Source organism: Myotis lucifugus, unplaced genomic scaffold (assembly GCF_000147115.1).
Source record: "Myotis lucifugus unplaced genomic scaffold, Myoluc2.0 scaffold_15, whole genome shotgun sequence".
Classification (NCBI taxonomy): Eukaryota; Metazoa; Chordata; class Mammalia; order Chiroptera; family Vespertilionidae; genus Myotis; species Myotis lucifugus.
The window spans coordinates 748,586-774,514 of NW_005871063.1; the positions used below are offsets into that span (position 1 = coordinate 748,586).

At 38.8% G+C, this 25,929-nt stretch overlaps 1 protein-coding gene across 1 annotated transcript in view; it reads left to right on the forward strand.

The window, feature by feature from the left end:
- Positions 1-25,929, forward strand: part of CDK14 (cyclin dependent kinase 14) — a 513,373-nt gene that overhangs the window by 164,195 nt on the left and 323,249 nt on the right. Inside the window, exon 5 of the mRNA XM_006084938.3 lies at positions 10,508-10,587. Within this exon, the coding sequence (XP_006085000.1) occupies positions 10,508-10,587 (80 nt within the window). The remainder of the gene's footprint in view (positions 1-10,507; positions 10,588-25,929) is intronic.

Below are 25,929 nucleotides of genomic sequence, written 5' to 3' on the forward strand. Positions count from 1 at the left end.
CAGGTAGGAGAGTTTTCTGTCATTCAAATAGGTTTCAATATCTGCTCTCTCTCTTCTCTGGCACCCCATAATTCGGATGTTGGTACGCTTGAAGTTGTCCCAGAGGCTCCTTATACTATATTCATATTTTGGATTCTTTTTTCTTTTTGCTTTTCCGGTTGGGTGTTTTTGTTTCTTTGTATTTCAAATCTTTTACTTGATTCTTGGGATTCTCTAGTCTGCTGTTGAATTTCTTTATATTATTCTTTATTTCAGTCAGTGTATGCTTACTTTCTGATCGGTCCTTTTTCATATCCTTGAGGGTCTCACTAAATTTCTTGAGGTTTCTAGAAGATTCTTGAGTAACCTTATAACCGTGGTTTTGAACTCTTTATTCAGTATTTTGCTTTCATCCATTTCTTTCATTTGTGACTTGTTTTTTTGTCTCTGCATTTTGGCTGCTTCCCTGTTTTTGTTTCTATGTACTGGGTAGCTGCTAAGTCTCCTTGAGTTGATAGAATGGCCTTGTGTGGTAGGTGTCCTATAGGGCCCAGTGGCTCAGCCTCCCCAGTCACCTGAGGTGGATCCTCTTGGTGCACCCCTTTGTGGGCTGTTTGCACAGTCTTGTTGTAGTTAATCCTTGATTGCTGTTGGTATCACTGGAAGGAATTGACCTTCAGGCCAATTGGCTGTGATGACCAGCTATGTCTACACTGGAAGATCTGTTGTGCAGGAGACAACCTTATAGGGCAGGACTCGCTTCAGTGGGGTTTTGATGCTCACTGAGTCTGCCCCTTCAATGTGTCTCTTATGGATGTGAAGAGTTGTAATCCGGTATGGTCTCACTCTGACCACTGGGTACACTGGCTCTTGGATCTCCAAGGAAGTGCAAGGTCAGCCACTGTCTGGGGCCATTGAACAGGAGCTACAGAGACATCTGCAGATTCCTCCTCTTTGGATGGGGTTTGGAAGTGCCCAGATGAGGCCCAGCTGTGAAGCAAAGCAGGCTGCTGCTGCCAGGCCTTGGGCCTTCTTTTGGAAGCTCTGGGGCTCTCTGACCTGGCTGCAGTTTCACAGGTTTTAGGCCAGAAAAAGGACGGGCCATTCATATGCAAAAGCCGATGAACACAGCTTGGGTGGAGTTGTAAATTGGGTAGGGTGGGGTCTCTGGGAATCACCAGGGTGGAGCAAACAGCAGTGGCTGCCAGTCAGCCCTGTACTGGAGAGGTCCCCATGTCTTCGTGTCTGTGCTCCACGCAGGAACAATGATCGCTGCGGGCACCTCTGAAAGAAAGCCGCCCTCGCATTCTTGTCCTGATGCCAGACAGTCCAGTTTCTTCCCGTATGTGTCTGGGTCCCCCAGTCTCACCTGAAACTGGAGTTCAGAGCAAGCGGGATCTTGTATCTCCCTCCCGATTAAAAGAGCAGCACATCCAGGTGCCAGTACTTTCTGCACCTCTGCACTTCTTACCAGTCTCAGTGCGCTTTCTTCACCTCTCTAGTTGTGGAACTTCCACTCAGCCAGCTTTCCCGAGGTTCTGGGTGCTAGTTGTTCTGCCTTTTAGTTGTAATTTTGATGTAATTGTGAGAGGCAGCAAGTATAGGTGTTTACCTATGCCGCCATCTTGGTTCTCCTCTCTTATTTTTTTCTTTATTGATTAAGGTATTATATATGTGTCCTTATCTCCCCATGCCCTCCCACACCCCCCACTCATGCCTTCACCCCCCTGGTGTCTGTGTCCATTGGTTAGGCTTATATGCATGCATACGAGTCCTTTGGTTGATCTTTTTGATACCTTCCTATCACAGGTATTATTTTCATGACACTCAAATTATCCCATCAATGAGTGGGAGCCTCCTGTCTCCCGCCTCCCTTTGACACATTTAAGTCTCTTTGTAGTTTGCATTATGTTCGTCTCCCTGGTAAGATGTAAGTGCAGCGACCAACCATGTCTGTGTTGTTCATCCCAATTCCAAGCACAGAATCATCATCTCTCGATGAATATTTGTTGAATGAGGGGTGGGATATTAACAATTAAGTGAAGGTCTGTTTTGTAGAAGAATATTTAGTTTAGTGTTTGTGGAGTCAGAACTTGAATCAGAGAATGGAAATTAAAGGAAGCAACTTTTGGCTCAATGAAATGAAGAACTAAATCATTTGGGGGTGTTCTGGGGGAATTTGAGTTTCATCAGAGTCTTCTGGGGGCTACTGTTTTCTAGGTAGTGAGAGGATTAAGATTTATAATCAAGCCTGGAAGGATCTTTTTGTCTGCTCAGAAGCCTGAGGTTTCTATACTTGCAAGGTAATAGGACTCTCAAATTCTTCGTTGGCAGATTTTATTTTTGGAAAGGTGCAAAGTTGGCTGGTTTAAAATGGTTGAAATATACATAATTCTGTTTTCTCCCATGAACATTGTATGTCACTCTAATTTTATGTTTCAAAGTGTCATGAGTTTGTAAAACATTGGTAGTGATGAATAGTGATGAATTATGCTTTAGCAGTATTACTGTATATGTAATAGTTGTTGTCTGAGCATATACCCTTTTCTCATTGGATTAAATCTTCAGACTTTTTGTACTGTTGGGCACATCCTAATAAATAGCCATTATACTATTTTCTTATTAATCTTTGGGTGTTATATTTAGCAGAAATAGCATTAGTCCCCTTTCACTTCTCTTTATAGTATTTTGGTAACAATTCGGATGAGGTGTACTTACTGACAACTTACCTTGAAATTCTAATTTATTTTCTGAGAAAAAAATATAATAGCTCTTTTAGGATATTTCAGAATAGCAAAGGTTAAATAGCACTGAAATGATTTTCATTTACATGTGAATAAAAATTGAATTTTATGGGGATAGCAAGGCTATGAATACTTAGTTAAGTTTTTCATTTTTGAAGTATGTATGTAATACAGTATTATTAGCATTTTAACTTGTCTTAAGAAGGCATTAATAAAAGAAGTGCTAATAGTAAAACCTTTAAAATATTATAATGACTTTGCAAAAAAATTATAAATTTGGCTCAAAATATTGTCCTTGATATACCCCATCTTGTCATTATCACTCCCCTAGTAATATCTACTTTTTCTTCTATTGCTTCTAAACTAATACAGTAAGGAAACAAAAGCATTGTATCTGCCTGAACTTAGTATTATTTTCCTTGGCAGTTTCTCTTGAGACAAAGTCATAATGGAAGAGTGAGGGAGAATATATTAAATTTCCCAGAGTATATTAAATTTCTTTTAGGAATATTGACTTAATTTCCTTTATATCCTCCAGACATAATTCCTTCTCAGTGTTAGCACATGGACACTATTTTCAGAGATGACCTGGATAATATTTGTAATTTTGTTTTATTATACTGTTATCCTATTAATTTCAGGTAACTAATAAAATAGAAAACCTTCAGGCTTTCCTTTGAGAATTGCTCGCCTGTAGTGACATTCTCTTTGTGCATCATCTTTTGAACCTGGGAAATTTACCCTGAGCTAACTGAAGAGTTTTCCTTTACAGGTGTCATGAAATGTTGAATGAACAAAGGAAGAAATGCATGCAAAAATGAATAGGCTGCTGGTCGTCAAAGCTTCCCTCTCACAAGAGAATTGTATTATTTACAAACTTAGGGTGCATAGGGCTGCGGATAGAGTTCTGAAGTTGGCAGAGATGCGCATTTGTGATTAGAACCATTCTGAGAGCTGGATCCACTAGAGCAGTGGTCGGCAAACTGCGGCTCGCGAGCCACATGAGGCTCTTTGGCCCCTTGAATGTGGCCACGAAGTTTCAATCGCACTGTACGTGTGCGCCCGCACGTGGTATTTTGTGGAAGAGCCACACTCAAGGGGCCGCGGTTTGCTGACCACTGCACTAGAGCATGGCTCTGCTGGGGCACCCAGTGTCCCATCTCTGTGTGGCTAGCTCCACGAGTGCGCGGGCATTCCCCAGGCTCTCCCCCTTGCTGCACTTGACAGCTTGTCCAGGTTGACAGGCAGACTCGAGCAGTGAGTCATTCATCCTTGGGCCTGAAGTGAGCGTCAAAGTGAGACCAAGCTGGGAATGGCAGCTGTTGGAAGAAGAAAGAAAATCTCTGAAATTAAATGGCTTCCTATAGAGCTTAGAACAACTAGACACAAACCTGTCAGCTTTCTGTAATAGAATGTTCTGTGGTGATAGTAAGACAATTTAAAGCGTTTATTTTTAACCACGTTATTTACTGATTTATGTCTCCATTGCCAATCAAGCCTTGATTGCCTTCTGTTCATTAGCTTTTGATTTAATTAATAAGACTTGTTAAAGAGGAATCTTCCATGTTTTCCTGTAAACAGCTCTAATTTATTGATTCAATTTGAATTTTGTAATTATTCTGAAGAACTTAAGTCAGTGTTGAAGCCTATGTTTTTAATCTTTAATAAAATAGCTTAAACCGACAGGTAATTATTAGACACAATGTTTAATCTATTTTTCATACAACCTTCTTCTTTTAAAAACTGGTATTTTGTTAAAGTAGTAACTTGGAATTTCAGTTATTTCAGCCCATACTAAAGTTTAAAGAAATATATGCACCAAAGATTGAACATTAGAAAATTCATAATTTTTTCCCAAAGGTACCTTTTCCAAAAGTGGAGCCAGTGACTTAACAATGTTACTAGGTTTTAGAACTGAGTGATTCAGTAGTTGGTGAGAGTCTAGACATGTAGAGAAAAACTAATTAAGAAAACAGCAAGTCATAGTGATTCTTAGGTTAAAGAGCAATTTGATAATCAATATGATTCTTAGTGGGAAACCAATCAAGCAGTTGGAGAAGAGGAAGATACAGTGATCTGGGCTCGCGTTATTAAAGGATAGTGGGAGTTTTGAAACATGTCTGTTGGGTGCAAAAAAGTTAACTAACAAAGCATTCTATAAATTCTAAAACTTTAAGGAAATGAAAAACTTCCATATCTGTATGCATCAAAAGCAGAGACTGCATCTTTAATTTGAAAAAAGAAAACATGAAAGATGTGAAAACTTTATAAAAATGTGAGATTTCTGAAAAATTTTTAAAGCAATACTTTTTGTTTAGATAAATCTGACCTGTAACATTGCATAAGTTTATGGTGTACAGCCTGTTGCTTTGGTACATTTATCTATTGCAATATGATTGCTGATGTAGGGATATTTATCACATTATACATTATACTAGGAGCCCAGCGCGCGATATTGTGCGGCGCTGCCCACCCACCGGCAGCTCTGCCTTGACACCCGAACCTGTCCACGCAGAGCTCCAGTGCGCCTGGCCCAGCCCCCAAACCCTCTGGCCTTCTCTGGCCCCTTCAAGCCCCGACCTCAGTCCCTCCGATTGCCTGGGGCTTGTCCTATCTTCTCTGGGTGCCTCCCCACTTCTGCCCTGTCTCCAGAGCAATGAGGCCGCTCTGCCCTGTCATGGCACTGGAGGAGAGTGTGGAAGCCTCCTGCCTGCTGTGCTGTGCTCCTTCCCCTGGCAGGTGGGCCGCGGGGCACTCAGATTGCGAGCGGTGGGTGGTGAAGGACTGGTGAGGGAGGCGCTATTTGCTCTCACCCCTGCCCTCTCTGGCAGAGGATGGTCCTGCCTCCTCCAGGAGCCTCCCCGCTTCCACCCCCAACGCCCCAGCTAATATGCTAATGACCTGGTCCTTACCCATCACAGTGTCCTGCTCATTAGCATATTAGCTCTTTATTAGTATAGATAATTATAGTACAATGTTGTTGTCTAAATTCATTATACTGCGCAATAGATTTCTATGGCTTGTTTGTTACTTATTACAAGTTTGCACTCTTAAAAACCATCACACTTATCCATCACCCTCCCCCCAACCCCCTATTAACCACCATTTTACTGTTCTCTTTTATTATGGGTTTAACTCAGTGATTCCCAAAGTGGGTGCTACTGCCCCCTGGTGGGCGCTGCAACGATCCAGGGGGGCGGTGATGGCCACAGGTGCATTTGTTTTAACTTTTTTGTATTACCTTTCTATTCTGAGTTCAATAAATAGTTTCATAATTTCAAACTTCAATGTTTCTAATTTACACCTTTCTTTACTATATTTTACGAAAAAGGTAGAAACATTAATACATATATCTTTCTGTTTAATTGCTATTAAAATTTAAAAAAATTAATTTCCAGGGGGCGCTGAATAATATTTTTTCTGGAAAGGGGGCGGTAGGCCAAATAAGTTTGGGAACCACTGGTTTAACTTTTTTAGATTTCACATATAAGTGATATTCTGTAGTACTTGTGTTTTTCTGTTGGACTTATCTCACTTAGAATAACACGTTCAAGGTCCATCCATGTTTTTGTAAATGGAGGATATCTTTCTTCCTCATGCCTGAATAATATTCTATTTTGTATATTTACCACTTATTTTTTATCTATTCATTCGTTGATGTGCATTTGGGTTGTTTCTATATCTTGGCTATTGTGAATGATGCTATGATAAACAAGAAAGTGCATGTATCTCGTTGAAATCTTTTCATTTCCTTTGGGTACATGCCCAGAAGTGAAAATTGCTGGATCGTATGGTATATCTATTTTTAATATTTTGAGGAACCACCATATTGTTTTCCATAGTGGTTGGACAACTATATATTCCCTCTAAGGTTCCTTTTTCACCATATTCTCTCTGGCACCCATTGTCTCTGGTCTTCTTGATGATGGGCATTCTAACATGTGTGAGATGATATCATGTCATTTTGATTTGTATTTCCCTGATGATTAGTGATGTTGAGCAATGATTTTTACACTTTATTCTTGAGTTAATTTGCAGGTATAAGGAAGGGAATATCAGTATATTAACATTATTAGTATTTATTCAATAAAATATTTTGAAAGTCTATTCTATTCCAGAAAGTTTTAGGCACTGGGCACATGACAGTGAACAAAACAGAAAAAGTTCCTTCTATCCTGGAGCTAATAATCTAGTACAGATCTTAATTTCATATGTTGTAACACAAAATTTCAATGTCTCTAACTATTGTGATGATCATAACTATAATAAATTAATACTTGGAGGTTTAATTCATGGAGAATTATGCTTCAGAATCAGAATCCCATTAACCTGGATCTTGTTCTTCTTTTTTCTAAAATCCTCACCCAAGGATATGCTTATTGATTTTAGAGAGAGAAGAAGGGAGGGAGTGGAGGGAGAGGGAGCGGGAGAGGGAGAGGAAGAGACAGTCAGACAGACATCGATATTGACTGACTGCCTTCTGTACGTGCCTGACTGGGGATGGAAGCCACAACCTCAGTATGTGCCCTGACCAGGAATCAGTATACAGAACCATGCTCCAACCAACTGACCCACAGCAGTCAGGGCTAGATCTTGTTCTTTTATGCAATAATCATAGAAAATATGTTCAAAATTTTTTTTCAATTCAGAAATAATACACATTAGTCTATGAGATTAAAGGTGTTCCATTTTTAGCTGTTTTTAAAGAGTGAATTTTGGCTCAATTGAAGGTTTAATCTCTTTTCAGTGAATTAAAAGACAATCATAGCTTCATGGTCTGAGAGTGTGGTTAATTATATAACCTTCAAAAACATGAATTCCCTGTATCCCAGGATTCAGTTCATGGTACATATAAGTTAACAATCTCAGGGGATATGGGAAAGCTTTGTGGGAAGAAGGTTGTGTGTGTGTTTTATGGGTGAGGGGAAAATATCAGCAAATGCGGGGAAAATTCCAAGCAGTTCCTGGAATCAGTCACTGCCTCCTCGGGGAGCTAGTGATGAGCTCAACTGGGCTGAGAAAAATCTGTGCAGCTGTCAGCACTGACCGCATCCCACCCTGAGGCCCCGCCAAAGGTCTCCCTTAGTCCTAACGGACAAAGGGAAGAGCACAGGGTACAGTCTCCAGTTGAACCGCATGTGCATATTAATGTTCTGCCTGCACTTGGGTACCTGGAGCACAATTAGGGGGAGAACGCTTAAGTAATGTACTCAGAGAGGAGATGTGCAGGGCAGAAAAGCAGCAGATCTGACCTCCCAGCTGAAACACAAGGAGAAATAAACACCATGTAGATGGCACATCATGGAACCTTATAATCAGATCTCCTTATTTGATTACTGTAACCCATAATGTATTCCCACAGTGAGTTTCATGAGGAATGCCAGTAGAATGGTTCGGCTGTGATGAATGCCTTGGCCTTTTGAGTTTCGAGTCTGTGGCAGCTTTTTGAGCAAAAACCTATCTCATGGATCCAGTTCTTTAAAAAGAGACATTCAGATTCTTTATTTCAGACTCAATTCTCCTTTGCTAGTTCCATAACCTTGAAAGATCTTCGGTTGCAATTTAAATGGCAATGAAAAACCATTTTTCATCTATCAGATTGACAAATTTAAGAGTTGATAACATAGGATAGGGGAAGGGGAGGGAAACAGAAGCTCTCATCATTTGCTGTAGGAAATGCAAATTGGTATAGACTCCATGCAGGATAATTTCCCAACGTTCATAAGAATTAGAATTTAGAAATGCACATATATTTTGATCTTGCAATTTCATTTTTAGGAATTTATCTTACAGACCTACTTTTAAATAGATGAAATTACATGTCTAGGAATATTTATTGCATCATTGTTTTAGTAGCAAAAAGTTGGGAATGTGCCAAACGCCTATCAATAGGGATTGAATTAAGTATGTACCAGTCATGCAAAGGAACACCCTGTGGTCTTTAAAAAGCAAGATATAGTTTTTCATGAATTTATTAACTGATAAAAACTATACCGTATGCATACTACCATTTGTATATGTATATGTATTCTATGTGCATATGTGTGTGGTTTAATGTGTGTGTATATAGGGCAGACAAAAGTAGATTTATGGTTGTGAGTACCTGAAACAGAGTTTATAATATCTTTTTTTAAATCCTCACCAGAGGATATTTTTACTGATTTTATTTTTATTTATTTATTATTATTTTAATATATATTTTTTATTGATTTTTTTTTTACAGAGAGGAAGGGAGAGGGATAGAGAGTTAGAAGCATCGATGAGAGAGAAACATCAATCGGCTGCCTCCTGCACACCCCCCACTGGGGATGTGCCTGCAACCAAGGTACATGTCATTGACTGGAATCGAACCTGGGACCCTTCAGTCCGCAGGCCGACGCTCTATCCACTGAGCCAAACTGGTTAGGGCTATTTTTACTGATTTTAGAGTGAGAGAGAGAAACATTGATGTATGAGAGAAACATCAATCGCCTCTCATATGTGCCCCAACCAGGGATTGAACCTGCAACCCAGGTATGTTCCCTGACCGGAAATCCAACCAGCAACCTTTTGGTGCATGAGGTGATGCTCTAACCAATTGAACCACACTGGCCAGGGCCAGAGTTTATTCTTGTATTATTATTTACTATTACATTATTTTCCATATGAGCAACTGTAAGCCTACTTTTGCCGTGTGTGTGTGTGTGTGTGTGTGTGTGTGTGTGTGAGTGTGTGTGTGTGTGTGTGTGTGTAATGATAAGTGGTAACCTCAGAGAATGGGAGCTGGGTGGCCGAGGGAGGGTGTGGCAGAGAGATTTCCTTTTCATCAAATGCTTTCTTGTCTCTTACAAAATTTTTAATGTGCACATGTTTTACCTATTTTAATTAACAAAATATGCTGCTAGGCCCAGTAAAGGTAGAAAGTAGAACATTTAACTAGAAGACTAATATAGGTAGACATGCCTTTGTTAACAGAATTGACTGGATAAAAGTTATCTGCCTAGTGCATTCTTACTTTTAATTAGAGCTGATACACATTTAGAATGCCTCTGGAAGAACCATCTGCTTTGGATTGGTCTTGTGTAACCTTGTAATAGTAAAATATTCATAATTTTTATGATACACTGTATTATAAAACACAATCAGACCAAATATAACTGGGATTCTGTAGTAAGAAAAAAATTGTGGAAAGGGAGAAATGGTTGATGTTGACAGGGAGGGAGAAAAGGAGAGAGAAGGGGGAGGGAGTGAGGGAGAGAGAGAGAGAGAGAGAGAGAGAGAGAGAGAGAGAGAGAGAGAGATAGAGAGAGAGAGAGAGAGGAAGGGAAAGGAAGGGAAGGAAGGGAAGAAGGAAAAGGGAATTTGTCCTTGGGAATTGAGTGACCTCAGTTTAGGACTGAAGATTAAGACAGTTCAGCAAAAGAAACAAAGGAGCTACTGGAGAAACAAAGAAAGCTATTTTGACTACTTGATTTTTATTTAATCTGAGAGTAATTGATGAAGCATGGTGATTTTATTAAGCAGTAGTTTCTGGAAGGAACATGGAGTGAATCAGAAAACTTCAGTTAAATTTTGGACTATGCAAATGCGAATATTTAAAATGGAGTACTTAAAATGTGAATATTTATGATGATGATATAGAATTCCCAGCCTTACTGGAATTAATCATGTTGTGGCGGCATAATTGAGTCACTGACATTTTCAGTGCAGAAATATAAATTGCAAGGAAGAAAATTAGAACCATAACAGGAGCAGATTTTATGGGTTTGCTTCTCATTTTTTCTTTCTTTCATTTTTTTTTTCAGAGTAAATGGGAAGTTGGTAGCCCTGAAGGTGATCAGGCTGCAAGAAGAAGAAGGTACACCTTTTACAGCTATCAGGGAAGGTAGGCATTTTCTCTTGTTATCTTTGCTTTTGTGTTTGCATGATATCTGTAACTGTTTAAATATTATGCACCTCTGAATATGCTGAGTTTTTAAATTATATGGTTATCTCTCTTATTGGAATGTGTAAACTGAAATTTAAAGGTAGTACCTCTTACAATCGTATCAAGTCATATTAAGTGAAATGAGACCATCCTGCTGCATACTCAGGTGTGGGAGACAAACAAACTGCTGTGTATTGAAGATGAGATGATCACTAACTGATTGAAGAATTTCATATTTCTGACTTTGTTTGCAGAGCTCCTAAGGTACATATTAACCTAGCATTGCTCTATAGTCATGACTTTTAAGGAAAGTCTTTAAAAATGAGGGATCAGCCCTGGCCGGGTGGCTCTATTGGTTGGAGCATCTCCTGTGTACCAAAAGGTTGTGGGTTCAATTCCCGATCAGCTTGTGGGTTTGATCCCCAGTCAGGACCATGTACGGGAGGCAACTGATTGATGTTTCTGTATCACCTCTCTCTCTCTCTCTCTCTCTCTCTCTCTCTCTCTCTCTCTCTCCCTCTCCCCCCCCCCTCCTGTCTCTCTCTCCCCCTCTCCTTCTCTCTCTCCCTTCCTCCCTCTAAACATGTCCTCTGGTGAGGACTAAAATAATTTTTTTTAAAAAAGGGTGGATCATACTATCTTATTACTGATTTGTTTCCTTTCTTGATTTCTTTGTTCTATCCCTTACTACATTTTCTTTTAAAAGATCTTTTATTGATTTCCCACAGAGAGGGAAGGGAGAGAGACAGAGTTTGAATCATCGATGAGAGAGAAACATCGATCAGCTGCCTCCTGCACATCTCCAACTGGGGATGTGCCCGCAACCCAGGTACATGCCCTTGACCGGAACCGAACCCGGGACCCCTCAGTCCGCAGGCCGACGCTCCATCCACTGAGCCAAACCGACCCCGGCGACTTACTACATTTTCTATTGCTTTTTCTTACTGACTTATAGATACCCTTTATATATGAACATCATTTATGTTGTATTTTCTTCTATTGCAACACTTTTCTAAAAATTCCTTTTACAGTGTAGTTGTTACATATACGTTTTTAAATTTTTATTAAATACAATTGCTCTTTTGCTTTACTACTTCCTGCATAGTATCTCTACACCAAAATTATAAAATATATTTTATTAGGGGGAATTTTTAAGTTCAGTTTCAGAAGTTTTAGTATTATTAATAGCTTTACCTCGATGACATTTTTGCAAGTACAAATCATCTTTACATAAAACTTCAGTTTATTTTTGTACTGAAGGAAACACAGCTTTTCAGCTGATCTACAATGAGGTATAAATATAATTTCATTTATGTATAGATATATATTTTAAATTCTTTTAAAAATATTTGAAATTATGTGTGCACACAGACCCTATTATCTACGGATTTCATTTCATTGTAGTAGTTGTTATATAAAGAGGGCATTGGGTCTGATGAGATTGAAAACCATTGGCTGACATGGAGCAGTGAGTTCCAATTGAGCTCTGGAGAGGCAAGGTTAAGAGTGCTATTGAATTTGCTTATGGTAGACCCTGAAAGTTAGGTAGTAGGAGAGTGACAAAGAGATGCCGGGCCAAGAGAGAAGCAGGAGGAAAATGGAACTGAGAGGCAGCCTGCTCCCTGGAGTTAACCAACCTAACCTTGCTGTTGGTGCCTGTTAAGAGACATTACCTAGGTGGGCCCATCAATGGGAAGTTCAAGGAAGAAGCAGGTAGGGTCCATGGAAGCTGTTGATGAGCTATCTGTTTTTACTGCCTGGATGTGAGGCAAGGCCCTTGGGCACATGGTAAGTCTTGAGATAAACTTAGGAACTGTCCCTAGGATTCAGTTCTGTTGTAGAATGCAGGGCTGGCTCTGTAGCTGTGACCTTGTTTCATGGGTTGGAGAGCCTCTGAAGACTTTTGAGCTGAATGTATGAGAAAGATAAATCTGATATTAAGATGTGATATAGTTTAGGTAAGACGGAACCTGGAGGCTGATAAATCAGTCATTCAAAGTAGTGCAGATTTGAAATTATGAGGACCCAGGTTCACTGGAAAGCAGTGACAAAAAATGATGGGTAGAGAAAGAATTGTCAGAACTGGGTGAATTATTGGTCATAGATGATTTGAGAGGAACATATTAATGGTTTTGAGTTTGAGTAAAAAATATGATGCCAGAGGGAGAAATAGTTTGTGACTGCCTGGAGAACTGCTTTTAACACTTTACAGTGTGAGGCGGCTGTTATCCAGGGGCTATCTCTACATTGTGGATTTCATTTCCCAAGGAGTCTTTAAACTCAGAGTTTGACTGCTCTGGAGATCAGAGAATGAAGCAGGGATTGTTGAAGCTTGGAGGAACTGATCACAAAATGACATTGCATTTTCTTTTGAATAAAATACTTAGAGGTTTTCCTAATAAAAACTGACTTCTGAGTGATTTTTGTGGATATAAATAACCCTATAATAAGGAGAAGAATTAAATTCTGGGTCAGTCTGTTTATTTGTTTCTCTTTTGCCTTCTCATTCCTGTCTTTCATAGTCTTAGTTTTTCTGTTATTTATGTGTGAAAACAAAACCTATCAACAATGCTCATAATCCTTCACTATTACTACTTCTTGAAATCTGTGCACATTAACTCCTCCGTGTGGCTAGTGGTAGAGCTTGAAATATTTAGGATGAAAGTGGGAGATGCTTGCGATGTGTTCGTTTTTACACTGATGAGGGAGTAGCATGGCCTGTGCAATTTCCATGCAACACTTTAATTTTAGTTTGCCTCTTTTCTGCTGTTTTGGTCAATTTCCTTATTCACAAAATGTCAACAGCAGGAAGATTTCAAAGTAGGAAAGCACTGTGCACAGTAGTGTAGTTTTCAAGTGGCTGCGTGCCACTTATAAGCTTACCTGGGTATTTAGATTTTAACACATAATTTTCACCTAAAGTGTAAGTACTTGTAAGCAAACTTAATCTTACCCAGATTTATGTCCAAAGGAGGACTTTGAATTTTATCTCATAGAGCTAGAGTGCTTAATGGCTTCATTCAGGTGCAGGTGCTTTGAAACTCATTCTATCTTTGATGGCAGCTTAGAGAATTAAAGAGCAGTGGTGAGGGCCAGCTTTTCTCTTTTGATTTAAAGTCTTTATTTGATATGGTCATGGTTTTTAATGGTACTTATAAAGAATCATGAGATAGGCTTGAAAGGGAGTAGATGGAATTTCTTAGGATTTGCCAGCTTTAAAACAACTTAAAAATGTATATTTTAAAAAAGTTTTATTGATTTTTTTTAAAGAGAGAGAAGAAAGGAGAGGGAAAGAGAGAGAGAAACATCTATTTGCTGACTCCTGCACACCCCCTACTGGGGATCCAACCTGCAACCCAAGCATGTGCCCTGACTGGGAATCGAACCAGTGACCTCTTGGTGCATGGGGTGATGCTCAATCCACTAAGCCACTCTGGCTGGTTAAAAATGTGTATGTTCTTACTCTGTGATATTATATTCTAGATGACCAAACATTTTTGGGGGCTAAGATTTCCTCAAACAAGGAATGTAAGTGGGTGAACCAGTTTGCTCCTTACGTGGATTCTTGAATATCTAATGGTTTTCTTAGGTAAGACTTATGCTTGATGAGAAATCTAGATATTTTAATAGAGAACAATTTAAAATTATGAATAGTAACAATACCAATCAACAATATTTAGTGTGTGCTTACACACCGTATATACACAGCCAGGGCCTAGTCTCACTTAATTCTCACTAAAGGCTTAAGGTGTGCAGTTTCATTATTTCTAGTTTAAGGTCAAGAAAGTAGGCCACAAATGGGCCAAGTCATTCAGCCAAGGCCACAGCTAGTATGTGTGGAGTTGAAAGTTGAATCCGGCCAGTCACACTCCAGAGCCTACACTTAACATTAAGCTATGATAGGGAGATTTTTAAGAAGAAAATTTGAGTTTGTACTGCATATTTGTTTCATACAGAGGGTTACATTATTGCCATTAAATTAAGGTAAGCCAAAAAGATAGATGGGGGGGAGGGGAGTGAATGTAAGGGAAAAGCTGGCTTATGAAAGTGCAGGCATATTATTCAATAAATATCGTGGGGCGCCATCTATGTAGGGCAAGCCAGGGTCAAAAAGAGTAAAGGAAACTGGCTCATCAGTGTAGCTAAGACACAGTCTAGGCATGGAGAAGAAAAAGAACCCCGTAGTGGTAAGCTGAAGAGTATGGAACTCATTATTTGAACATATTCTTTTTAATGCCTGTTCCAGTAGTCCCGTATGCTTTACCCGGCTTTCCTCTCTCTCCCTCTTTCCACCCTTTTCCAGAATCTGAGTCTTTGTTTGGTTTATTCCTAAGTTGATTTCACGTGCTCCCCTCCCCCCTCGTTTGTTCTATTAGAACTTCGGTGAAACATTTTAGATTTCTAATAAAAACTAACGTACCCAGGAAGGCAGAGGTAGATAGAAATTCAAGAGGAGATTAAGAAAGACAATATCTTTTTATGTGGAAACAATTAAACTGCTAGTAAAATGAATTATTGATCCTTTAATCGTTACTTAATTGTGTAATTATAATTTAATTATATAATTAAATATTTTAATAGCACAGTGAGTTTGGTATATAAATTATCTATGTTATTGATAGTATTTTTATAAAGTTGGTAATGGTATGACATAGAAAGTAAGGCTGATTTTAACTGAGCCTTAAAAATGTTGACTGCTATTTGATTTTTGTCATCACATCTATCTTACATCATAGCCTCTTTATTTTTGTTGTTGCTTTTTTATTTTTTTATTTTATTTTATTTTTTTAAATATATTTTATTGATTTTTTTATAGAGAGGAAGGGAAAGGGAGAGGGATAGAGTGTTTGAAACATCGATGAGAGGAAAATCAATCAGCTGCCTCCTGCACATCCCCCACTGGGGATATGCCGGCAACCAAGGTACATGCTCTTGACCGGAATCGAACCTGGGACCCTTCAGTCCGCAGGCCGATGCTCTATCCACCGAGCCAAACCGGTTAGGGCTGTTGTTGCTTTTTTAAACCACACAATTATTTTTCCTGTAGCTGTCTGACATAATTGCTTATGAAGCTTGAATGTTAGGGTTGATATCTGAGTTGTAATTCAACTGTTAATTAAACAATCTGAGTTTCATATTTTTCATTTCAAGTTTCGGGTATTCTCTTACCTTCTCAGGGCTGTCGTATAAATTACCACAAACTTGGTGGCTTAAAAGAACAGAAATTTATTCTCTCACAGATCTGGAGACTGGAAGTCCCAAATCAAAGTATCGGCAGGACATGCTCCCTCTGAAGGAACCTAGGGGAGAATCCTTTCTGGTCTCTTCCTGGCTTCTGGTGGCTCCCAGCAATCCTTTATGTTCCTTGGCTTACTAGTATTTTTGCATCATTACAATCTCTCTCTCTGTCATCACGTGGCCTTCTTCCTTGTGTTTTTTTCTGTTCTTTTAGGAACCGTAGTTGCTGGACTTATGGCCTACCTTATTACTGTACATGTTCAACTTAGCTAATTATATCTGCAAAGACACTATTTGCAAATAAAATTATATTCTGAGCTTCTGAGTGGGCATGGGTTTTGGGGAGACATCAATTTCACCCAACTACCAGTGTGTTTATTCCTCTATTTCACAGAGAGATTTGTAGGTAATAGTGGACACTGGGAAATGCATGCACTTTGCAAAGCTTAGGAGAAAAGTGGACTGAATAATGGCTTTGATCAAACTCTTCAGTGCTTTCTTTTTACTAAGGGTGCATATATTAGACAAATGGATGCATTAACTTTCTTCAAGCTGATTTTTTCTTTCTTTCTACATAGGCTCTTTTGTTGTTTTGAAATTTTTTTGAAAGTATTACTTCCCTGGATGATTGAAGGACTCATGAGCTGTAGCTTGCATGCAGAAAGCTAATGTCAGGCAGGGTAGTGAGTATGACTGAGGCATTGATAGTTAGGTTGAAAGCAGAGAGAACTGGTAAAATAGAGATCCCCAAAGCTGCTAAGAAGATATGAAATGAGAACAGTCTACTTCCACAGTTCTGTATCTTGATTGTTAGGACTTCAAGCACATTTATTCCAAGACAAAATATAAATTTTGATTGGGATCCTATGCTGTTCTCAAGAGTCTTTCTTAAAAATCCAGTCATGCAGTCTAACAATGACATAGCTCTTAAGATCAAATAGAACCTAAATATTTGTTGTAATATATTTTCCTTGACAAGATGATTTTTGAATTTCCAATATCTGGACACCTTCCTGGTGAGAGAGGAAACCTGCCAGAGAAGTCAGCTCTTTCATTCCCTCCTTTTCCCCTGACCTGGACTCTCTTTAAGGCTCCAGGAAGCCGAATTGAGAAGGTGGGCACAGATGCGACTCGGGGGGGCTCCTGGAGCATAAGCTCCTTCCATAACAGAACAGACTACAGTGCTGGGGAAGGAGTGGAGGGCAGCCATCTGTTCCTGTGTTTGTATTTTATCAATGGCAGTATTGTGGGTTGTTCATCATCTTGTAATAAAGTCTGTTAAACTTTCTGTATCTCGGTTTCCTCATTTGTAAAAGAAGAATATAAATACTAATAACCTCATAGGATTGTTAGGATATGGCAGTCATTAAATATAAAGATGAGGCCATAAACTAGACATAATCATGGAATAATGAAGGTTTCTTGGAAATAAAAGCGTCATTAAGAAGAATTAAAAATTCAGGAGAAGATTTGGATGGCCATCGCAAGGAAAACTCTCAAAAGAAGATCAAGAAGAGTTATTGTCTCTTACCTTTTTGAGGATAAGTGATACAGTTCCTTTTCATTTTCTTCTGTATGCTTTCTGTTTTGTTTTTTCTGCTTGTCTGTTTTGTTCTCTTTCTTATTGAAAACATCCTTCAGCTGCCTGGATATCTTGACAGCTCATTTAAGAGTGAGACACTAATATGATGATTGGAAACTCTTGGTTCTTGGGTAGGAAATGTTCTTGTTTGGCGAGCTTCATTGTAGGGTGATGGGATGAGTTAGATAGTTTTTTTCTCTTCACAGCCCCTCAGATGTCAGTGTGTAGAGGTCTTTTCTTGGGAAGAGTCTTAAATTTCTACAAAAGGAATTATTTAATCTCCTGTCTAGAGGATTTAAATTTGCTGCCCATATCATGGTAAGTGATGCAGGTAGTGGGGGATTCTCACCATTCAACATACAGAATTTTATTGAATATTCTTATTTTCAGTTCAGGCCATGTGGCTAGTATACAGGGACTAAGAGGTATTGAGGTACTTAAGGCAAAAAAATGATGAGGGTCTATAAAAGGTCTTGGCAGTAGGGAGAGATGGATAAATAGAGGGAGGAACTTAGGGGGACACCTGGTAGGGCTTGGTGTTTTCCTGGGCATGCAGTTTGATAGAGATGGAGGTATGCAGAATGATTTCCAGGATTCTGGCTGGAGTAATTAGTTAGATAGTGGAGCCAATACTAGGAAAAGGACTACAAGGTGGAGGTAGGTATAAGAAGGTAAAAATAGTGAGTGCAATGTTAACATGTTAAGTTTGAAGTCTGATATTCATGTGGCAGTTGTTTATATGGTAGTGCAATTTATATAATAAGTCAGTTGTACCTATACTGGGAACCTTACTTGGCACTTTCAAGTTCATGATCTCATTTAATCTTTCAACATCATGAGGAAGGTTGATGCTGTTATCTTCACTTTAGTAATTAAGAAGCTGGGATCTAAAGAAATTTTTGTCCAAAGTCATACAAATAATGATGTGCAGATACAGAGCAGCTTGGGTCTTCTATCTGTGCCCAGATCAGTGACGCACACATGGTAGCCATTCAACACATGTTGATATGTGAGTCAATGAATAAGTGAGTCAATAAACGCCAAGTCATTTCTTTTTATTCTATTACACTGCATATAATAGGAACCTATATGAGCAAAGTTGTACATAGATATTTTTTAATGCTGCTAAGAAGCAGAAAAGTGAAGTTGGGAAAGCATCATTCAACAAGTCAAAAAATTTTGACTCTTGATAGAAACTGTGCTACTAAGTATGTGATTATGAGTGAGTCACTTAAGGTATTTTTCTTCAGTTTCCTTATCTATAAAATGAAGGGGTTAGACTATCTGATCTTAGAGCTTCATGATTAAAATAATAGTACCAGCATGAATTTTTACAGAGATAAAGATGTATAATTGTATCATTGGTATTCTTCATACACACATGCTATAATGCGATGTACATTTACTGTGTTTAAAATATTTCTTTTAAACTCTCTAATAACCCTTTGTGTCTGTCACTGCAAAAATGAACATGAATCGCTTCTGAGCATTTGGCAATTGACAGACAAAAATTTTGTAAATGGAAGGTAAAAATCCATGCGTCTAGACTTTGATTCTAAGTAAGTTTATGAAAATTGATAAAATTGTTATTCTTTGTAAGTCTGAGTGATTTGATGGGTGTCTGCCAATTGATATCAACAAAAAATTTGCAAGCTGTTAGATATGTGACTTCAAAAACTATGAAAATCATGTTTTCTTTTTATGTCTAATTTTAAAAGTTAGAGTTTTTAAGATCAAGTAACTTTTTCTTGTCTGCTTTAAATTTGTAAAAAAATTATATTACACTTTGTTCTCTTATATTTGGAAATATAAATGTTTTTTTGAAATATATAAATTGAACTATGATACATTTATATTTAAGACATTTTAAGAAGGATTATGTAACTAGCTCTATCTGAAGGCATTTATAAGTGGCTAAAAATCTTCATGGTCTTTTTTGATATCTTCTGTGCTAACCTTTTAAAAAGGTTCTCTCATTTAATTCCGACAATAATCCTATGGTAAATATAGGCATCTACATCTCGAAATTATAGATGAGGAATTGAGGCCTAGAGATAAATTGTGTTATTTCAAACAATTTGCTAGTAAACAGCTAAGTTAGGATTTTAACTGGGGTCTTTTAACTGAGGTGTTTGTTCCAAAGATGACACCTTTTCCCTTCAAAATTTCTTGACTAATTTAGAAAAGTGATGGGAATTCATAATCTATGTATAAATTGCTTATCATGATATAAATGATCATAGCTATTACAAGTTGCTTTATAAAAATACAATCTATTGCCATACATTCATTTCAGGAGGGAAAGAACAAGGAGTAGAGGCAGCTTCCATGCACTGAACTGTGGGCATGTAGTGAACCACAACCCAGGTACATGCCCTTGACCAGGAATCCAATCTGTGAGCCTTTGGTACACATGCCAATGGTGGCATGCCAATGGTCTAACTGCTGATCACACGGGCCAGGGCTCTGTGGGAACTTTTTAAAGATCATTAATCCCATTCTTGAGGGTAACACCCTCATGACCTAATGGCTTCCCCAAGGCCCCAACTACTAATACCATCACCTTTGGGAGTTAGAATAACAACATGTGAATTTGGGCTGGTGGAGGGTAGAGATTTGCACAAACATTCAGACCATAACAGATAGCTAGGATTCATACAGGGAAATGACCAGGGAAAGCCTTGCCTGCTATGGAAGCTGGCTAAGGTAGGAACTATCACTTCCTCCCCCCCCCCACCCCCCGCAACCTCCCCCGCAGCCCCATCACCAGTTTGACTGGCAAAGAGCAATTAAAGCTCTTGATGGTGAATGTATTGGTTGCTGCTTAATGTTTTCTGATGAAAACTCTAGATCAGTGGTTCCCAACCTTTTTTGGCCATGCCCACCTAACCATCTCTAAAACCCTGATGCCTCCCCTGTAACATATAATTCTTATTATTCAAAAAGTGAACTCCTATCCACCTGGAGGAAGCCTAAAAGGCCATTAACTTGGTCTAAACAAGCTTCCAAAGAACATGGCATCCATGAAAGAGAAAAATAAAAGAATGAAAGGACAGTTGAAGTATTGAGGAAGAAATCACTAAGAAATTGTTAAAAAATAATATGAAGTAATATGAAAAAATAGCAAATAAAGTTTCAAAACATGTAATAGAGAGCTGAAATGCATAAATATGTCACAATATATACTTACATATGTATATAGAACCATAAGAAATGCAAAAAATTCACTGTTCATAACTCACTCTCAAATTGCCCCCCTCAAAAATAAAATTCTCCTGTGGGGCATGTGCTCCACGTTGGGAACCACTGCTCTAGATGTTCTTGTGTTCACTGTTATTTTTTTTTAATTACTCTCACATTTGTTCCTGTAGCAGGAGTTTCATTGTTGATGCTGGATTGTTACTGTGGCAGGGCGTCTGGGATAATTGGTGAGGAAAAAACCAAGAGACCACAGATCTATGAAAGAATGTCCTGAAGACTGGGAAAGAGGAGACAGAACAAGATGCTGAAAAGAAGAATGTGTCTGGCCAAGGGGGATTAGTGAGGAGCTGAGTGTCTTAAGCAAGGGTGTCTTAAGCAAGGGTGACTTTGAGGTTGATAGAACCATTTAGAGAAACAAGGAAGCCAGGAGTAGCAGTAGTTTTAGGGTCCATGTTTTGAATAGATGTTTCATATGATTACTTTGCAGCGATAGCCATATATCCCAGTACAAATCACTGGATCAGGATTTTTAGCTGAGAGAAACTTTAGTGATTGTGTCATCTGGTTCCTTCATTTTACAAAGAAAAGACTAAGACCTAGAGAGTTGAGTAGGCCATTTGAACTACCAAGATCAGGAGAGCTCAGGCCTGGAGTGAAAGTTGTGGGAGTCTTTACAATAGTGAAGATGGTTAGAGATCTGGCATGAATCACATCTTTAGAATGCAGCTCTCACCACAGAACGTATCTCATCTTGGTGGATGTGCCAAAAAGATACGTCATTTAGGTTTCTCTGTATTTCTCATTTTCCTCTGACATTTTGGAATGTGGTGGAACTCTTCAAAAGACCATCAAGTAATTCCCATTTCAATTTTGTAAAAAGCAAATTAATACCATATGTGGAGAAAATGCACTGTATAGTTTATCACGGGAAAAGTTTAGAAGTAGAAAGTTAAAGGAAAGTTAGTGTAGGACATTTATGTTTTTTGGACATGTGCCATCTCAATCACGTCCCTGAGCAGTATACTCCTAAGAATTGAACTGATAATAACACTAAAAAAAGAAAAAAAGAAAAGAAAAGCCCTAACAATTTGAACAGGGCCCAAGAAAAAGAATTAAAGGAAATAATAAGCAGGAACTTGGCAGTGGTTCTGTCATCTGTGAGCCGACACTCCTGCCTTCTGTCCTGAAGTTTAGGGCTCATGTGGGTGGGAACCGGCAGGGGCAGTTTTAATGATGACAACTTGGTTTCACAGAAGTACTTATGATTATCACATTTTTTTTGATGAAGACCAGGATACATTTTTCTGTAGGGACATCATTTTTTTTTTTTTTGCCAGATTTGAGGCAGTTTCCATGGTTCTGTTTGTTTATTTAAGATGACCTACAGAACATTTTTTAAAAGTTCTAAATGCATCATAGACATTTCACAAATAGCTGTCTGTGACGTTGCTTTCTAAATGCCTTTAATTGTAAGCCTTGTGGGAAGAGATACATTTCTACACTCTCAGGGACTTCCAGGGTTGGTGTGGATCTTCTCCTATTATGCTCATACGTTTGGAATGTTGCAGATGGTTGATGGGGGTAAAGGGAACCAGTAAGTCCCTCACCTACCCATTCCATCCAGCAGATGGTAAACCCACAGGATTGGCCACCAGATAGATTCAAACCTAGGTCCAGTTGACTCTGCAGCACAGCTCTTACCCCTAGGACATGCTGCTTCCCAGAGGCAGGGTCAGAGAGGGTAAGACTTACCCCTCAGTGATTTACTACTTGATTGGCCCAGAGCCTCGGACCCTTCCTCCACTCTTGCTCCAGATTTCCTCTCATAGCCTAACACATGCAGTCCTCTCTAGCAGAATCACGAGTGTATTAGAAAACAATCGAAACTTGCATGGCAGGGATTTCTCCATAACCAGTGAAATCTTTGGAACAGAGATTAACCAGACACTAGACACCCTGCTATTTCATAAGGTGATTAATATAGCAGAACTTGCTGATACCACACATGGTGGAATAATTACTGCAAAAACCCAGTATTTTTGAAGTGTTGCTCTATCAGGGGAACAAAATCAAACTGAAAATGGGAAAACATGGAAGTACAGATGCTTATTACGTAATTTCATTTTCAAATGAATGCTTGAAAATGTTCAAAATTGGGGAACTCTGGTAGCTCAGCTACAGCTTGAAAAAGTATACTTCTAGACACATATATTTCCAGAGACCTTAGCTCAGTAGTACATCATTGCAGAGGATTGTTGCACATATTGCCATTAAGCGGATCCTATTATAATTTCAGATTTACTAAACCATTACAAATAAAGTAATAAAATTATTCTAAGCAAGCCAATGATAGTAAATTTGGTTTGTTAGGAATATATTTCCTCAACTCTGAATTTTATGCATGAGACAGAAAATTACCTGCAATGTTTAATAGGCAAGTCCTGTTTCATGGCTTCAGTAAAACCTTCATCAATCTAAAAGGTTTTGAGTAAAACAAAATCTTAAAACCCACCAAGAGCAAATAATCAATATTTTTTTATGTATATAATTTGTTACCCACACTTTTCATATGCTGCCTTTTTATTATATATACTATGGTACTTGGAGCAAAAATATGACCAAAGTAATATATGGGTATATTATTTCATTGATTTGATGAAGCTGTATATTGCTTTTGGGCTACATAAAGCATCTAAGCAAATCCTTAAGTATGGTGATGTATTGCTCTGGCATGTGCATGGAGTTGTTAGTGAGAGCTTTATGTGTCGTTGGAGGGCAGTGCATGGCCTTTATGCTTCAGAGATGGAGTATAATGCAAAAGCAAATTTGAGATGATAGTCAAGAGCTCAGATTTTCAAGCCTATAGACTTTTCTTATGTTTATTTTTTTTTTTGTTTACAAGGAAGAAACAGAAGTGATTAGTTCTGTATATGTGACCCAGAGGATATCTAGCAAGCTTTCTTTAAGGCCGACATTTCCAGGATCCAGTCCTTTCTGCATGCATGCATGTGAATAGATACATCAATGCACTCCTGAAAATTAAAATCTCATTTTAGATAACTCATGTTTAGCAAGTGTGATTCATGTTCTTCATTTCTCTGATGGGTGTGATTTTTTAAAAAAATTTCATAGAAATAAACATGTAGGAAACTGTCATCTTCTTAATTGCTGTGGGCCCCCTGAGTTCATGGAATCACTCTAAGCTATTTGTGACCCTCAGAGAAGAAAGAGAAGACATTTCTTCAAGGTTTTGAATAGCCATTTATAATATTAATGTAGACAGCCAGTCTTTTGAGGAATAGTAACCTTCCCTCAGTAGGCAGAGGAGCACTTCTAATGCCTAACATTTGCCCTTTCTCTTAAGGGGCAATGAAATTCCCTCCTTTGAGATAATGTTGGTAAAAGAATAATTTGATTAGAACTCAATTAAGAAAGCCAACACAGTAATTCACACATAGGAATCAATTAATGTTGTATAGAATTTTTCAAGTAAAAACTAGAATGTTTTCCCTTAAGGATAACTAGTGACTTCCACTTAGCAAAAACCAATCAATCACCTTTTCAAATCCTTGGTCATCCTTAACTGTATTTTGTAATTTGACACTGTGCTGCTGCCACTGAAGAAATGTATGACCCACTGCCGTATTTAACTGGCCTGTATTGTATTTTTATTTGTTAAATTTGGCATCTTGAAGTCCCCTCTCTTCTGTTTCCTCCTCTTTTTATTTTCTTTGCTCACCCATGGTCTTGGCTCTCTTCACTTCCTCACCCAAGTTCATTACCCTGATGTATTAGCTGTCAGCTCTCTGTGCTGTTTTCCCAATTCACATCTCTAGCTTTGACTATTTTAGCCCCCAAATTCAGACACCTTAATATAACTCTTATTGAATGTATCTGCAACTCAACATGACCAAACTACATTCTATTTTGAATTCCCTGGACCAGTGATCCCATTGCATTGAAGGTCAACATTAAGAAATCAGTTTTTTTGTGTGCTGGGGTCATGCTATGTTAGACTCCTCTGTCTCCTCATGAGTAATTTGTCAACATTGTCGAGTTTTCATCAGAATGGCTACCACTTTTGTCCCTTTGCTCTTCCTGTTTATTGCTGTTTTCCTGTCCAGGTATAAAGTGGTGAAAGTGCCTGAAATGATGTCCTTTCTGAATCCCTCTAATTCACTGTTCCTCCTTTCAAAGTCCTCATTAAGCACAATTTTAGGTTGGGTTCACTGGAAACAGACTTGGAGGCAGACTTGCAGGCAGGTTTACTGGGGAGGGGGTGGTGCTTCAGGAGATAAACCTTCTGGGAAGTGAGAAGGCAGGATAGGGCAGAAAGAGATGTGGACCTGCAATGAAATTGTACCTGAAGCCCCAGCTAATCCTGCAGTGTTCTAGAGCTGGAATGGGCTTTCATAGTTGCAAATCAAGGCAAAGGGTCAGACCCTTATGCCCCCTTAGTCTCTCTCGAGGCCACTGATGTGACCCATTTCAAAGACCCCCTACTCTCCCGCAAGGCTACCCTTTGCTCTGTAACCACCGTGTCAGTCCTTTCTGCCTCCTCAAATGGCTCTGAGCAAGTCAACCCTCTGAGAGGAGGCATGAACTTGGGGAAAGCTTTCCCTACCACCAAGGGCTCTTTTCAAAACAGGACACAGCTGTGGAGCAGCAGCCAAGGGATGGGTATGTTGTCACTGAAGAGGGCGGCTCCACTATAGTCACATTCAACATTTCAGTTTCTTGTGTAGGAACCTCTCTGTCTGCTTCGTCAAGTGATTGCCCTGATAAGTCTAGTGCCCATATATCAACTTGCATAGTTATTACAATATTATTGCCATGAAGGCTGCAGTGGTTACTGCTGTGGTGACATCGGGCTGGAACAGAGAGGATATACATTTCCAGATTTTGAATGCCCTGGACCAATGATCCCATTACGTTAAAGGTTATTTTGAATGCACAGTATTTCAGTACAGATATCACATAGTAAGTGCTTCCAGCATGTTTGGGAAATACAAATAAATAGAAAGAAGCAATCCTTCCTCTTCAAACAAATAGCACAGAATTACGTGAAAGAACTAAACAACAATTTTATGGTCATATATTAGCAAGTAGTACAAAATCTTTCATAAATACAAAGGGCATTCAAAGTAACTGAAGGTTCTTGTGAGATGGGGTTTGACAGGAAAGGCTTATGTTAACAGTGGCAGGTGTGCCTAGAGCTGTGTTTTTGAAAATGAATCACAATGACAGACAACGCTGATTCTTTATGGACTCTTGAGTTG